Consider the following 16,060-nt stretch of genomic DNA (forward strand, 5'->3'; position numbering starts at 1 on the left):
GCCCCCTTTTTGATGGGATTATTTGTTTGTTACTGATTTGCTGAAGTTCATTGTAGATTCTGGATATTACTCCTTTGTCAAATGTATATAGATTATGAAGATTTTCTCCCACTATGTTGTCTCTTTACTCTGCTGAATGTTCCTTTTGTGGTGCAAAAACTCTTTAGTTTAATTAAGTCAGAACTATTTATCTTTGTTTTTGTTGCATTTGCTTTTGGGTTCTTAGTCATGAAATCCTTGCCTAAGCCAATGTCTAGAAGGGTTTTTCCAATGTTATCTTCTAGAATTTTTATAGTGTCCAGGTCTTAGATTTAAGTTCCTGTTCCATCTTGAGTTGATTTTTGTATAAAGTGAGAGATGAGGATCCAGTTTCATTCTCCTACATGTGGCTCACCAGTTATCCCAGCACCATTTGTTGAAAAGTGTGTCTTTTCCCTACTTTATGATTTTGTTTGCTTTGTCGAAGATAAGTTGGTTCTACGTATTTGGGTTTATTTCTGAGTATTCTATTCTGTTCCATTGGCCTAAAATTAAAAATAAAAATCACATTATTATCTCAATAGATGCAGAAAAAGCATTTGACGAAATTCAGCATCCCTTTATTATTAAAACTTTCAGCAAAATCAGCATACAAGGGACAGATCTCAACGTACTAAAAGCCATCTATGACAAACTCACAGCCAACGTAATACTAAATGGGGAAACATTGAAAGTGTCTATTTTTATACCAAAACCATGGTATAAAAAGTTGAAAGTTCCTATTTTTATACCAGTACCATGTGGTTTTGGTGACTGTGGCCTAATAGTATAGTTTGAAATCGGGTAGTGTGATGCCTCCAGATTTGTTCTTTTTGCTTAGTGTTGCTTTGGCTATGTGGGCTCTTTTTGTTCCATATGAATTTTAGAATTGCTTTTTTCTAATTCTGTGCAGAATTATGGTGGTATTTTGATGAGGATTGCATTGAATTTGTAGATTGCTTTTGGCAGTATGGTCATTTTCACAATATTGATTCTATCCATCCATGAGAATGAGATGTATTTCCATTTGTTTGTGTCGTCTATGATTTCTTCCAGCAGTGTTTTGTAGTTTCCTTGTAGAGGTCTTTTGATTTTCCTTGGTTAGGTATATTCCTTAGTAGTTTATTTTATTTTATTTTATTTTTTGCAGCTATTATAAAGGGGGTTGAGTTCTTGATTTGATTCTCTACTTGGTTGCTATTGGTGTATAGAAGAGCTACTGATTTGTGTACATTAATCTTGTATCTGGAAACTGATTTTTTTTTATCAGTTCTAGGAGCTTTCTAGAAGAGTCTTTAGGGTTTTCAAGGTAAATGAGCGTATCATCAACAAACAGTGATAGTTTGACTTCCTCATTACTGATTTGGATGCCTTTATTTATTTCTCTTGTCTGATCTGGCCAGAACTTCTAGTACTATGTTGAAGAGGAGTGGTAAGAGTGGGCATCCTTGTCTAGATCCAGTTCTCAGAGGAAATGCTTTAAACTTTTCCTCATTCAGTATTATGTTGGCTGTGGGTTTGTCATAGATGGCTTTAGTACATTGAGATATGTCCCTTGTATGCCAGTTTCGCTGAGAGTTTTAATCATAAAGCGATGCTGGATTTTGTTGAATGCTTTTTCTGCATCTATTGAGATTATCATGTGATTTTTGTTTTTAATTCTATTTATGTGGTGTATCATATTTATTGACTTGGCATATGTTAAACCATCCCTGTATCTCTGGTATGAAGCATGCTTTATCATAGTGGGTTATCTTTTTGATATATTATTGGATTCGGTTAACTAGTATTTTCTTAAGGATTGTAGCATGTAAGTTCATCAAGTATATCGGTCTTTAATGTTCTTTTTTGGTTATGGCCTTTCCTCGTTTTGGTATTACGGTGATGCTGGCTTCATAGAATGAATAAAGGAGTGTTCCTTCTTTCTTTATCTTGTGGAATAGTATCAAAAGGATTGGTACCAACTCTTCTTTGAATGTCTGGTAGAATTCTGCTGTGAATCCATCTGGTCCCGAACATTTTTTGGTTGGTAATTTTAAAATTACCATTTCAGTCTCACTGCTTATTATTGTCTGTTCAGGGTATCTAATTCTTCGTGACCTAAGCTAGGAGGGTTGCATTTTTCCAGGAATTATATCCGTCTTTTCTAGGTTTTCTAGTTTATGTGCATAAAGATGTTCATAGATCTTTTATATTTCAGTGTTATCAGTTGTAATATCTCCTGTTGCATTTCTTAGTGAGTGAATTTTCTCTCTTCTTCTCTTGGTTAATCTTGCTAATGGTCTATCAATTTTGTTTACCTTTTCAAAAAGTCAGCTTTGTGTTTTATTTACCTTTTGTGTTTTTTGTTGTTGTTGTTTCATTTCATTGAGTTCGGCTCAGATCTTGGTTATGTCCTTTCTTCTGCTGGTTTGGGTTTAGTTTGTTCTTATTTCTCTAGTTCCTCGAGGTGTGACCTCAGAATGGCAGTCTGTGCTCTTTCAGACTTTTTGATGTAGGTGTTTAGGGCTATGAACTTTCCTCTTATCACTGCCTTTGCTGTATCCCAGAGATTTTGATAGGTTGTACCATTATTGTCATTCAGTTCAAAGAATTTTTTAATTTCCATCTTGATTTCATTTTTGACCCAATTGTCATTCAGGAGGTTATTTAATTTTTGTGTATTTGCATGGTTTTGAAGATTCCTTTTAGAGTTAAATCATTTGGTCTATCCTGGAGAGAGTTCCATGTGCTGTCAAATAGAATGTGCGTTCTGAAGTTGTTGGATGAAATGTCCTGTTTATGTCTGTTAAGTCCCTTTGTTCGAAGGTATAGTTTAAATCCATTGTTTCTTTGTTGACTTTCTGTCTTGATGATCTGTCTAGTGCTGTCAGTGAGGTATTGACGTCCCCCACTGTTATTTGTTGCTGTCTATCTCATTTCTTAATTCTATTAGTAATTGTTTTCTAAATTTGAGAGCTCTAGTGTTAGATGCATATATGTTTAGGATTGTGATATTTTCTTTTTGGGCAAGGCCTTTTACCATTACATAGTGTACAAAGGAAACCGTCGATCAATGAGATATGCTGACCACAAAGGAAGGAAGAGGTGCACCACATTGCTCTAATGCCTTTCACTGTTCACTCTTCATTGGAGTTAGCTGTGACTCAGGATTAAGCACTAACCAAAGTCTGACATAGTTACAAGCACTGGATGTGAAAAGACCAGATCAGCCATATGAGGGATGAAAGGAGTGATTAGTGTATCCCAAGGGAAGGACAAGTTTAGAAAAGCTTAGAGAATGTTTGTTTAGATCTTGTCATACACGGAAGACATACCAACACTCTATAAAGTTTTGATTTAAAGACATTCACTGGATTAGATGAGGTCAAAAGAAACAGGTGATAAAGTAGAGATCTCCCAAGGTGAGAGCTGGGAACCAGAGTTGACCTCTGAACTCCCTGAGGCAGGCAAGGTGCCACAGTGGCACGTGATTTACATCTGCTGACTTAGTGCTGATGCTGTCAGTATTTGGGCTTAGAAGCTTACATTTAAGTGTCTTTCATATTGTCCCTTTTACTTCTATTCATCCTGTAATGGAAGGTAATGATAATGATTTGACAGAATTGCATTTTTATTTCTTTATATTTTTGTAGGTTTGTATACCTTGTTCGTAATTTTAGTGGCTCCACAAGATATCCTGTGTTAGCCAGGAGCACAACCTGTTATGTTAGTCATTTCATTGAGCAGTTCCCAAAATAAAATAAGTAGAAGAATTTCTTCCACCACCATGTCAGTAAACACCTTACTGATCAAAAACTAGCTGGCAATTTTTTTCTCTCTAAATCAGAAGAAAATCTTGCCATACTTTCTCACCAAGAAGTGAACCCTGCTTTGTTTATTGCACCTAAGTTTTGTCTTCTGCAAAGTCAGTAATCGTTTAAGGCAATCTGGACAATTTGTACTTATCACAACTTGGAACACAATTCTTAAGTGACTAACAGCAGAATTAAAAGCTTTCCAGTTTCTATAAGGTATTAGCAATTTTAGTGATCCTGACTTTATGTTTTAATACCATAAACAAATCATGAAAGTACCATCTACTGATTAAGTGGCCTCATGATTAAATACGTATTTCATCTTGTACCTAATAGAAGGATGAGAGAGAGAGGGAGAGTTCAAATAAGGAATAGAATGAGCCAGAAGTATGGATGGCATATTTATTTGCATAAAATAGGAATACATTTTTACTGTTGTTTATATAAAACATGTTCGTTGGCACAAGCTTCACAAAGACTAGCAGGAACTGAATCCCACAGAATGAAGTTTAAAGTAAATAGTGGATAGATACCTAAAAATTTCTCCAGGACTCAAAGCAATTTGGTGGTTAAATGCCAAACAGGCATTGTAGTTAAAATTATGCTTGTTAAAAGAATATGTTCCATTCTGTAATATTCGGATACAAAATTAATTCTAGAAGAGTCTGCCTGGGGAAATTTTGTATTTTTCACTACCACTCAAATATAGATACTGAATATGAAATGTATTCAACACTCGTTTTGTGTCCTGAGGTTTTATTTATTTATCAAAATGTGGTTCTTTTTTTCTTAAGTCATTTTGTTTTCTAGGTCTAGAACTCATCTTTTTATGAGACTTTTAAATGTAAACAATAATTCTTACATCAATATGTGTTATCATGTTGTATTAGCAAATATTTTAAGACTTTTTAAAGATCAGCTTTTCTTTGTAAGCTGAGAAGTCTGTTATTTCCTAATTAGCTGGGAGCCTGGGATTGGTTACCTCATTGAGAGACCAGATACAACCACACACACAAAAAAACCTATACAACTAGAAAATACAGAAAACAAAAATATAAAAAATACAGGTATATTTAGCTATGACATTTTAAAAAACATATGAATCATGTATGTAGGATATAGTATCATGCAGTGATTAAGAGAACAGGCATGAGGTCAGTGTGACTGAATTTTCTGACCTTGAGGAAGTTACTGAATCTCTCTGAGACTCAGTTTCCTCCTGTGTAAATGGAGATGATAATCTCTTCTATTTAGATTTGATATGAGAGTGAAGTTAGATAATGGATGTGAAATACATAAGTATAGAAATTTGGATATAAGCAAGCCTCATGAAATGTTGCCTCTTCTTGGTTTTTGGGAGGCAGGGCAATTGTACCTTGTTTTGGTTGTCAGCTTGATACAGAAACTTGTGAGTGGCCTAGTGAGCCAGATGCTGGGCTGGCAGGTCGAGATGCAGGTGTGATGGTGCTGAGAAGACACACACACAACTGCCTGTGTTCCCGCAGCAATTAAACTGTGATTGCGACCTGCAGGTGACTGTTCATGCTGTACTTTCTGGTTGTCTGTTAAACACGCCTGTGAAAATCAGTCATAAATCTTAAAAATCTCTACAAAGTATACATGTATTCCTCCTTATATTTCTTTCTTTCTATCTTTTTTTTGTTTGTTTTTTTGAGACAGAGTCTCACTCGCCCAGACTGGAGTGCAGTGGCACCATCTTAGCTCACTGCAGCCTCCACCTCCCAGGTTCAAGCAGTTCTCCTGCCTCAGCCTCCCACATAGCTGGGATTACAAGTGTGTATCACCACAACCAGCTAATTTTTTTTGTATGTTTCCAGCACCTGGCTCGGCCTCCCAGAATGCTGAGGTTATAGGCTTGAGCCGCTGCACCCGGCCCCTCCTTATATTTCTATAGCACTCTGTACTTTCTGCTGAAGTCATGTACTTTTATGTAAGACTATGAACTTTGGAGGCCTCAGACCATGTTTAGTGTGAATCTGCACACCCCCACTGTTTGATCCTTCCCAAGAAGCAAGCATTGTGCTTTCAGAGTAGGCGGGCACTCACTCCACTTGCACTCATATTTCCTGAAGCCACAGACCGTGCTATTACCCGTTTCCTAATAAAGATGAATACTTAAATGAGCATCATCCAATGCCTTGGGTTTCTATGCTTCTTGCTTTTCTTTTTGTTTTTTACCTTTTAGACCAAGGTAATTTCCAAAGATAAAATCACCTTGCTGGGTAAAGTGATGAGTAAGTGAACATTCACAGATCCATTAGCACAGAACCTTGCATCCAGAAACAGCTCATAAATGTCATTTGCTGTTGTTATCGTCATGTGCCTCTGAAACAGACATTTGAAGTATTTCTCCTAATGGTGGAAAATTTAATGTACATCCAAGTATTAAAGCTAAAAAACACACAAAACCCTGTTAGACATTGTAAGTTGTTTTCTTGTTATCAAAACTCTTCCTCAATGCTACTAAACATAAGAGAAATAGAAGCCAAACATTTCTGACAATAAAAAATTCAATATATTGTAATAAGAAAAAAATCTCAGGTTTCTTAAAACATGTAAAAATTGTATTACATTTCTTTTATCTATTCTTTACTGAGCATGTTAATGAACTCTAATTTCTTACATAAGTGTGTTTAGAGGAAAAATTAAAGACAAATTTAAGTATTTTGTCCTGAGCAATAAAACATTGACCATATGCTGGGGACAAGCTTAAATGTAGGGGCTGACGATGCATGCTCCCTGGCTCTGTGACTGGTGCTGTGTGTTTTTGATCAAGTTACTTGTTTCTCCCTGTGCCTCAGTGTCGCCATCTGTAAAATGGTACAGTAATACTACCTCATAGATACATTGTGAGATTTGAGATGATACATGTGTATTTACTATACAGCCAGATACACAAAGGATAGATACCAAGAGAGATGACTCCCTACTTCTAAAGGTGAAGATTTAAATTATTTCCTTTTTTTCTAAGCACTGAACTTGCAGTTAGTCACTTCCTTATCCCGTGCATAGCTGAGGCTTCTGGGTTCCTTGTCTATGATGTCTGCTTGCTCATTGCCCTGATAACATCAACGGACTCATGATAGTTTGGGATTCAAGTCCTACTCTGAATCTCAGTTTTCTCATCCATTAAGTAGGGAAAGTAATAATGCCTGATTCATGGGGCTGCTGAGTATGTCAAAAGAACTAACGGGGGCCTGGTGTGGTGGCTCACACCTGTATTCCCAGGGTGGGCAGATCACTTGAGATCAGGAGTTCGAGACCAGCCTGGCCAATATGGTGAAACCCCATCTCTACTAAAAATACAAAAAGTTAGTCGGGCATGGTGGCACGCACCTGTAGTCCTGGCTACTCAGGAAACTGAGGCAGGAGAATCACTTGAACACAGGAGCGGGAGGCTGCAGTGAGAGGAGATGGCACCACTGCACTCCAGCCTGGGCAACAGAGCAAGACTCTGTCTCAAAAAAAAAAAGAAAAAGAAAAAAGGAACTAATGGCAGGTACATATCAGAGTGTTTGGCACATGGCAGGCATGTAATAGATAGCATCAGGACCACCTATACTTTTGTTATTCCTTTGGATGGAAAAGCAGTCCCTGGTACTGCAAAAGTCTTTCGAGGAAAGGAGTGTAATCCTAACAATAACTCATGAAAGTATTTTTGAAAAGAATACTTGGTAAGGAAAACCTGCATCTACTTCTGCTGTTTCAGACGTTGCTACAAGTGGTTGGTGTGGTCTCTGTGGCTGTGGCAGTGATTCCTTGGATCGCGATACCCTTGGTTCCCCTTGGAATTGTTTTCATTTTTCTTCGGCGATATTTTTTGGAAACGTCAAGAGATGTGAAGCGCCTGGAATCTACAAGTGAGTGTGGAAACTCGGGTTGGTATAGACAAGCTAGCTAGCTTCCATTTATGCCATGATTATGGAGACCCCCTGAAATTTGGCAAACTCTGTCTTCCAGAATTTCTCTAAGATCAGGTAACGAATGTATTGGCCATCATGAATCATTGTGTACCTTAGAGTGTGTGGAATTGATAGCATGCAACATGCAACTTCGCAATCTGGAACAAGGAAGGAGTGAAGGACATATCGGGAATAATATTCTACAGGAATGTCAGCACCATGAAGGCAGGGACTATTTGTTCTTGTTTATGAGCTACTTCCTTGCACAAAGCCAACACTTAATTAAACATTTTTCTTAGATATAAAAATTTGATCATGGTGTAACTAATATAGAAGGAAAATAATTAAGGTATTTTTCTTTCCCTGAAGATGCTAAAAATGACAAGGAAATGAGTTTGGAGAAAGGAAAAGAGGTATCAGAAGCAATATATTTGGTAAATTTATGACTTTTGCAAACTCACAAAATGGCTATTAAGTTGCAGATGTAAACGTTTTGAAAAGATAAGCATTGTTATTTTCAGTTTTCCCTTTGTTACCGGCAGTACCTGTACTAATGTCACAGTGTTCAGACTGTTCCCCCCAAGGCTGTTCATATATAGATGGACACTGAAAATAATCCCCTTAGATCACAAGGAGAGCTATCAGTTTAGGAAACATATAGACTGTTGCTCTATTCAACTTCCTAGTTTTGGAATCATGGGGAAGACATTTTATGATTAATCACTCTATTCCTCAAGTAATTGCAGAAATGAAATTCATCTCATTATGCATGCACAAATTAACATATTTCATCATTGTTAAAACAAAAACTCATAAGGAGAGTAGAATTGCTCTACTTTTTAATAAAAGGTATAAGGATGATAGCCAAAATGTAAAGAAAGAAGATATTTGTATCAGAAAAGCTCCACTGTGGATATTAACTGCAAATAAATGTCAACTCCGCTCTCTGGAAGCCACACCTAGAAGAGAAACATTGAGTCCCATCATTTCAGTATCTACTGTGGGAAATAGAAGTTTATCAGGACAAAGCAGTTTTTTGTTGTGACATATATATGTTTCTCTTTTAACAGTGAACTCTTGTATTTTTTGTTTTTTGTTTTTTTTGAAATGGAGTCTCGCTGTCACCCAGGTTGGAGTGCAATATCACGATCTTGGTCTCTGCAGCCTCTGCCTACCGGGTTCAAGCGATTCTCATGCCTCAGCCTCCTGAGTGACTGAGATTACAGATATACACCACTGTACCCAGCTATTTTTGTATTATTAGTAGAGATGGGGTTTCACCATGTTGGCCAGGCTGGTCTTGAACCCCTGACCTCAACTGATCCGCCTGCCTCAGCCTCCCAAGGTGCTAGAATTACAGGCATGTGCCACTGCACGTGACAAACAGTGAATTCTTAAGAGGCATTTATCCTAAGTGTCTGCATAGAGTGGGTGACAGTCCATAAAAGTTGTAGAAAAACTTTTCAGTCATCAAGAAAACCAGCTAAACTACCATGAGGTCTCATCTTAAGAGGTGTTCAGTGGAGCGGGCTGAGCAGTGGAGTCCACATGTGAGTAACACTTGGCCCATAGGACTTGCTAGGGAAGGCAGAGTATAAATGCTAGTGTTGCTGGGAGACCTTCCTTGTGAAGATCACTGGCCCTAGCTAGTGTTATGTGTGGACAGCAAGGCTGTGCAGGCATTTTATGGTTTGGGCCTGCTCATGAAATGAAGTTATATGACAGTCTTATCTTCAGGGAGTCTGTGGTATGTTGAAGGAAGCATCTGTTCCAGAAGGAACATCTTGACATAGATGTCTGTCTGTGTCAAGGGCCACATCCGATCCACATGGATGTGGAGAAAAGGGGACTTAGGAAGGCTTTTTTGGAAGCAGTGTAGGATTTTCTCTCTTGAATTTCAGCATGTACACTAAAGCTTGAAAACATTTTCATGGGCAAATTCGGACAACTTCATCATGGCCCCTGAGGCATATTTAGGTGTCCCTGCACCCTGGTTGGCTGTGACAGTGAGTTAAATATGCATGTTCCTTTCTCCATGCCCTCAGATCACCAACTGTGGTGACCAGTTGTTTGGAACTGTTTATTGTTATCCACCTGGGGTGGTGGGTCTCTGCCATAAATCACAATTCCACTGTTTTCTTCTAAGCAGCAGTGGGTCGTGTTTTTTGAGACCACTGCTGGAGTCACTGGCTAAAAGCAGGATGCCTGATTGCCGTGGCAGGGAGTCATACCCAGCTTCATCTTGTGCCCTCAAGGATTTCCAAAGCCTGAGTTGGACTGCCTCACCACCTCTGGAACCATAGTTGGCATTTAAGGAATCTTAATAACAAATCTGCAGTTGATCATAATGATTTTTTATTTTTACAAAAGTGACCATAGCAACAGTCAGTCATAGAGAAGTGCATAAAAACCAGAATGGCATTTGGTTGCATTTCTCTAGCCACCTCCACTTATTTGGCAATGCCAGGAATGTGAAGCCATATCCAATTTCTGTCTGTAAAGATACTGTGATCCACTAGCAATGTCTGCCCTGAGTGTGAACCCATGTGCCCCATGATTTTAGATCGTGAGATCCTTGAGTTTGCTCACCCTAGATTCCCAGGGGCTTTGTTCAATGCAAGGCGATCAATAAGTGCCACAGGAATAGGGAAGGCTATTGGATATTAGCCAAGTAAGATTTGGGGATTTTTCAATTGTGGGCTACAAAGTCTGAAGAAAAATGCCTTCAGGATGCATGAGAATGTTTAACTCTGATTATTCTTTCTCTGAGACCTGTGGCTCAGATTAAAAGCACAGCCTTGGAAATAAAACAGATATGAGCCTGATGCCCAGGTCTACCATTTGCATGCTTGCATGGCTTAGTTTACTTAATCTTGGGCAGTGTTTTTGTTTGTTTGTTTGTTTGTTTGTTTGTTTGTTTGTTTTTTGAGACAGAGTCTCACTCTGTCAACTAGGCCGGAGTGCAGTGGCATGGTCTTGGCTCACTGCAGTCTCTGCCTCCTGGGTTCAAGCAATTCTCTTGTCTCAGTCTCTTGAGTAGCTGGAACTGCAGGCACATGCCACTATACCTGGCTAATTTTTGTATTTTTAGCAGAGACAGCGTTTCACCATATTGGTCAGGCTGGTCTTGAACTCCTGACCTCAGATGATCCGCCTGCCTCAGCCTCCCAAAGTACTGGGATTACAGATGTGAGCCACCACGCCCAACCTTGGACAGTGTTCTTAATGCCTCAGTTCTGTTTTTCCCTCTATCAAGGATATAATACTTTCCCTGTTGGGTTCTTATGAGGCTTGCTTGAGACTGCTTGGAAGGGACACTAGAACCTTGAACATACGGGGACTACCAGAGGCACTAGAGCCTTGATAATTAAATATAGTAACCCTCAGAAGTTCCCACACAGCATCAGTACCCTGCAGCAAGAAATCCTATCTCAAAAGAAACCAAAAAGCCAGTTGCAGTGGCTCACGCCTGTAATCCTAGCACTTTGGGAGGCCGAGGCGGGCAGATCAACTGAGGTCAGGAGTTCAAGACTAGCCTGGCCAAGATGGTGAAACCCCATCTCTACTAAAAATACAAAAATCATCCAAGCATGGTGGTGGGTTCCTATAATCCTAGCTACTTGGGAGGCTGAGGCAGGAGAATTGTTTGAACCTGGGGGCGGCAGGGGGGTGGAGATTGCAGTAAGCTGAGATCGCACCACTTTACCTCCAGCCTAGGACAAAGCGCCAAACTTTGTGTTAAAAAAAAAAAAAAAAAAACACCACCACCACACAAAAACACAGTGGCCCAAGGAGGAGTAGCTGATCGGTGACCCTCATGGGATATCTAGTTCCCAAAGAAAAAAGAAGTCACACAAAAGAGTATTCACCTCTTAAAATTTTGTAGAGATGATGAACCCACTGAGACCACAACAGATTCTGAAAAAGGCAATGGCACATGCCATAGAGACCTCCAGAGATCGGGATGAGTTTTCAACGGGGCAGTCATAAAAACATCCATCAGGTTCCTGGAGCCAGTGTTAAGACCATTCAGAGACATCTTGGCTGGGCAGGTTCCTTGGGCATGGCACAAGGGCACTGAAGCACCCAGTTCCGTGGAGATCATAAAGGACTCTTCTAGCATGAGTGGGCACAGAAGATTCCCCAGGATGCAGGGAAGTGACAGTGTGTTTAGCTTACTTCTTGAGTACCTGTCCTGTGCCAGGTACTGTCCAGTTATCAGGATGCAATGGCTATAGCCGGCCCTTGAGAAATTATAACAATTTAAGGTGGGGACAGACACATAGATAACTAATTGTAATTCAGTGTGGTGAGATCTCTCGACAATTGTTTTTAAAAATGCTACTGGCTCAAAAATCAGAGAAATATCATTTCTGCCCAAAGAGATGTCAGGGAAGAATATGGAGAGGAGGAGGACCTGGAAGGCTGAATTAGGAAGGAAAGAATTATAACTAGATTTGAATATGGTCAAAGATAAGACATTCATTTCCAGGCCCCTTTTGTGAGGTGTGGTTTGAGCAGGAGGTTGAGATTGCAGTGTCAAGGTCTTCTCAGGCTGTTGGGAGCATTTATTTCTCCTTGAATCACGAAGCCTCCTAGGAAGCCTGCGTGTGCTGTTTGGTGGATGCGTGATGATGCAGCTTGGGAGGCCGCTGGTTTCCCTGCATCCAGCCTCACTGAGTGTTTTCTCTGTCTCTGTTTCCCCAGCTCGGAGTCCAGTGTTTTCCCACTTATCATCTTCTCTCCAGGGGCTCTGGACCATTCGGGCATACAAAGCAGAAGAGAGGTGTCAGGAACTGTTTGATGCACACCAGGATTTACATTCAGGTCTGTCCATTTCAGGAAATGGTTTCAAAGGACAGGATCTGATTTCTCTGGCTTAACCTTCTTGTGCGGATGAGCTTGTTGGCTGGCACCTCAGAGCCCAGCCCCACTTCCTGCTTTTTGCACATCTTCCTCTCCTCTATCCCCTTCTTCTGGTCTTGGACTCCTCTCGGAATCCCCTCTGCACGTCCCTTCTTTGTACCCCGCGACTGCCTTGCAGGGTCCTTCTCTCACCATGCATGGCCTGTGACTGTGTCAGCAAACGTTTTCTGCAAAAGGCTGCCTAGTAAATCTTTTAGGCATTGTGTGCCACTATTGTCTCTGTTGAGATTAATCACCTTTGTGTTGTAGCACAAAAGCAGACATTAGTACGTTGGCAAATAGCTGTGACGGTGTTTCAATAAAACTTTATTTACAAAAATAGGTGCTGGTTCACATGCTATAGTTTGCTGAAAAATCAGTGAAAGTTTTTTCGATTTGGAAATTTCAGAATTTCCACCAAACCTACAAAATTCTGGTCCATTATTCCAAGCTTTATTTCATCTTGCTGATGAAATGGCACTCTAAAAACCACATGCAAAACGGAAAAAAGAAGTAACAAACAAACCAAAAAGCACATGCAAATCCTGGTAGTGAGGTCATTTTGATAGAGCCCCTAAGCAATAGCTAGTGCGTATGGCCCTTCTGGTAAGTATGGAAGGTGAAGTGAATTGGGAGCGACACTCTGCTATTGGAGAACTGTAACAATCAACCATGTGTATGGGTGGACTTCCCATGAGATGCCCTTCACATATGTACCTCTCAGCACTGCAGGAGATGCCCTTAGGAGACTGTTTTTCTCAGTTCTTTATTAGGTTCATATTTCTGGGTTTCATATTCACATGCACCTTCACTCAAAGCCACTGGACTATTTTGTATGTGTATCATATATTGCCTGTATCACTTAGCTTTCTGGAATCTATAGGTTCCTTGGGTGTGCAGCTTTGCTGTCCTACTCCACGTAAAAATCTGTAGCTCAACTAAGCAGAACACACACTCACGTTCAATGCAGTTAATTCGGTTCCTCTACTTATTTATCATGCTTATTACCGTTCTCAAATTCAGAGGCTTGGTTCTTGTTTTTGACAACATCCCGCTGGTTTGCCGTCCGTCTGGATGCCATCTGTGCCATGTTTGTCATCGTCGTTGCCTTTGGGTCCCTGATTCTGGCAAAAAGTAAGTACAGATGTGAATAACTATGAATGGTATGATTACAATCTATAGCTGTGTTTACAGTAATTAAATTAAACTCTTGCCACCTTGTCTAATCCTACATACTGTTTGGTCCTAATGAAGTGGATTAAATCATTTACGGGGTGTCAGGTTGGATAGGATTCAGCAGTGTGACTCATTTAAGGGAGTCATTTGGGTCTTGATGGGTTTTTTTTATATTTCTTTGAATGGGTTGAGGTATGTACAATTGACATTCTAAACATTTCTGTTAGTGTCTGGTAGTTGTGAAGAGAAAACCAATTTATTCTGAAGCATTTTATCCCGCTTAGGGTGTTAGCTCTCCGACTACTTGTAACTATTGGTTGTAGTTGCCTGGTGCATGAAGTTGAAAAAAATTCTCAGCAGGAAAGAATATCATCTTCACTGCCACATGGGTACCAGACAAGCATAGCATGAGTTCACCATCCCAGTAACAACGTGCATGACAGTACTTAATGGAACAAGGAGAGTAGTATTTTAGTCTCAAAAGCATTGACACTTACAACCTATAGCTTTGTTTTTAGTGGTTTCCAGCTGTGGTCGAATTGCACGTAGAATGTGGAATAACGTAATGGACTCTGAACCCATAATAATGAATGTCTGAATAATGACATTATTTCTTGCATCTAGAATACTGTGAAGCAAATGTATGTCAATCCTGTTGAAATTCATAAAATCATCTAATAAACTGTATGAATATACAGTGTTGTTTTCCCCGTTGTATCTTGATCTCAAGCAACAAATGGTAAAATTGTAGCTATTAATGTCATTATGTGCAAATTGTTTTGACATTACTGGTAAGTGGCAGAAGGAGCCAGGCTTAAGTTTCAAGTGAGATTGACTTTATTCTCTTCTTCCTCCTGACATAGCTCTGGATGCCGGGCAGGTTGGCTTGGCGCTGTCCTATGCCCTCACGCTCATGGGGATGTTTCAGTGGTGTGTTCGACAAAGTGCCGAAGTTGAGAATATGGTAATGTTTATCTTCACATTCTCTGCCTTTTCAAGTCTCCTTGCCATTAAATGGCATAAAAGCCATTCTTATGTGAAATATTAAACTGTTATTTTTACATCTTTGCTAACAGAGGTTTTTAAGATCCTTCCTCCATCTGTTTAATGTTAATGTAAAATAAAATATATACATCTTTTTTCTGAGTCTTATGGTTGCTATGTCAGCAGGTTTTATATTCATCACAAGCTTTTTCAGATGTAATAAATGTCTCTGTAGGAGGGAGGTTCTGAAATTCTGGAGAGGATATACGCTAATTTCTTAGAAGCCTGTTTATTTTTGTTTCTTAATGGGTAATTTTTCTTTCCTGGTAAAAGAAGATTGCAATATTTTGAGGTCGTTTATGTTTAATTAATAGGTCCTCCTCTCCCAGTTTTAGCTTTATTCTCTTATGTGATTAACAGAAAGAAGGAAGGCCGTGGGTTTGCTGGTGTGCCTTCTTGGTACAGCAAGTACCCTCTTGGAATGTGCTAGTCAAAGGGTATTAGTTTATGGTGGTATAGGATGCTTTAATCAGTGTTTTAAATAATTGTATCTTCTCCTAAAAGGAGAAAAGCAATGAACATAAAATCTTTCCATTATTCTCATAGAGTAAAATTTGAGTAATTATTATAGTGAGGTTTCATGATCATCCAATTTAATGAATCTATATCAGGTAACCCTTCTATAGCAAAAGGTTTTTTTTTTCTTGCTGCAGGGGACAGAGTTTCACTCTTGTCACCCAGGCTGGAGTGCAATGGCGTGATCTTGGCTCACTGCAACCTCTACCTGTCAGGTTTAAGTGATTCTCCTGCCTCAGCCTCCCAAGTAGCTGGGATTACAGACACCCACCACCACACCTGGCTAATTTTTGTATTTTTAGTAGAAATGGAGTTTCACCATGTTGGCCAGGCTGGTCTCAAACTCCTGACCTTTGGTGATCCACCCACCTCGGCCTCACAGAATGTTGGGATTACAGGCATGAACCACCGTGCCTGGTCAGCAAAAGATTCTTGATTGGTAGATGTAAGTATTCTTTTCCTTTACAAATTTTTTTTGCCTTTAATACAGATGTGAAAAGTGGGTAAATAAAATCTAAGCATTAATTTCTCTCATTATTTTAACCTAATGTTGAAGGAAGTGGCTGTAAGTGAAGGTGTTACACAATCATGAACCAAGTTTGTAAGTCATCACCTTCCTCATTGGTCTCCTGCTTCTCTCCTTAACCAACCATGTGTAAAAGAACATTTCATTGACAGTCT

At 39.5% G+C, this 16,060-nt stretch overlaps 1 protein-coding gene across 2 annotated transcripts in view; it reads left to right on the forward strand.

Annotated features, from left to right (window-relative positions):
* The window catches only part of ABCC4 (ATP binding cassette subfamily C member 4 (PEL blood group)), a 280,167-nt gene that overhangs the window by 208,694 nt on the left and 55,413 nt on the right, over positions 1-16,060 (forward strand). For both annotated transcript variants that reach the window (XM_021667906.2, XM_064362233.1), the window contains 4 exons: positions 7,546-7,696; positions 12,446-12,565; positions 13,667-13,777; positions 14,683-14,783. In XM_021667906.2, the coding sequence (XP_021523581.1) occupies positions 7,546-7,696; positions 12,446-12,565; positions 13,667-13,777; positions 14,683-14,783 (483 nt within the window). The remainder of the gene's footprint in view (positions 1-7,545; positions 7,697-12,445; positions 12,566-13,666; positions 13,778-14,682; positions 14,784-16,060) is intronic.

Source organism: Aotus nancymaae, unplaced genomic scaffold (assembly GCF_030222135.1).
Source record: "Aotus nancymaae isolate 86718 unplaced genomic scaffold, 86718_ANA_hifiasm-v0.15.2.pri h1tg000048l, whole genome shotgun sequence".
Lineage (NCBI taxonomy): Eukaryota > Metazoa > Chordata > Mammalia > Primates > Aotidae > Aotus > Aotus nancymaae.